General features: G+C 36.1%; 1 protein-coding gene across 1 annotated transcript in view; it reads right to left on the minus strand.

The window, feature by feature from the left end:
• LOC119594306 (activating signal cointegrator 1 complex subunit 3-like) overlaps positions 1-1,103 on the minus strand; it is a 28,924-nt gene extending 27,821 nt beyond the window's left edge. Inside the window, exons 1-3 of the mRNA XM_037943365.1 lie at positions 971-1,103; positions 602-713; positions 5-154 (exon numbers count right to left, since the gene is read on the minus strand). Of these exons, the coding sequence (XP_037799293.1) occupies positions 5-154; positions 602-713; positions 971-975 (267 nt within the window). The 5' untranslated portion in view covers positions 976-1,103. The remainder of the gene's footprint in view (positions 1-4; positions 155-601; positions 714-970) is intronic.
• Between the last annotated feature and the right edge of the window lie 6 nt (positions 1,104-1,109).

The raw sequence follows: 1,109 nt of genomic DNA on the forward strand, positions 1-1,109 counted from the left end.
CCACCTTATGAGCCCTCTCCAACAAATAAGGCTTCACATCGCCAAACATCTGGTGCAGCTTGAGTTTGTGTTTCACAGGCAGTACTACATGATCGTGGGAGACAGTGAAGAGCAGGGAGGCTGCCTCGTCACGTGTGTCCAACTCCGGGGCAACCTGGTGGGGGGAGGGGTCATGAATAGATGACACTGATGTGTAAAATATGAAATGCAATTAAAAAAGAAAAAAAGTAAATTAATATAAAGGATAACAAAGCACAGTTTAGAATATGGCACAGTAGAATATGAGGGAATAATATAGCAAATAATAAATAATTCATAGTATAGTAACATGAAGTGATATACAACATAGCACAATATAAAAACAATACATTAATAATAAATTAAAATTATATAAAACATTAAAAAATATTAGAAATTACAAAACAAAATTACTCCCTCGCACAGACCAAGTTTACCCCAAACCATAGTAAAGCATACACAGTGACAAAAAATTTTTTTTTGCCCAACTTGAGTTCCCAATTCTTTGCGATTACCTATATCCTACTATAAATCAAACTTCAAAAATGTAAACAAGTAGGTAAACAAAGATTTGCTAACTGACCTGGCGTGCCACTTCTGCTACTTCTCGCAAATAACAATCTAAATTAACCCCATTCTCTCTCCCAAGACGCTCCACCTGGCTCTTGATGCGAGGCCATGTGACTCCGCTCTCTCTGAAAGGTTAGCAATAATAGGTTCCATACCAGACACTTTCCTGAAATCTTCTATGGTGCATTATCATAGAAAATGTTGCAAAATTATAAGAACAAATAAGTAATGCACAAAATAGTAACAGTGTCTAGCTATTCACTAATACAAATTAACTTTATTATGTTATCATCCAGATGTATACACAAAGTCTCCTATTTGAATTGTACAGCATAACCATATATGTGTTATTTGAAAAAATAAAATTTCAGGGAAAATTTACTTCATTCGCTGCCTTCGCTGTTCTCTTTTGATTGCCAAGATTTGGGCCAAGTCATAATCATCCTCTTTTCCTTTCCTGCTGACATTGGCATAAGCCCGAAGAAATGAAGTTAATCTTGGCGGCCCAACAGCTGCAATTA

This window comes from Penaeus monodon, chromosome 33 (genome assembly GCF_015228065.2).
Source record: "Penaeus monodon isolate SGIC_2016 chromosome 33, NSTDA_Pmon_1, whole genome shotgun sequence".
NCBI lineage: Eukaryota > Metazoa > Arthropoda > Malacostraca > Decapoda > Penaeidae > Penaeus > Penaeus monodon.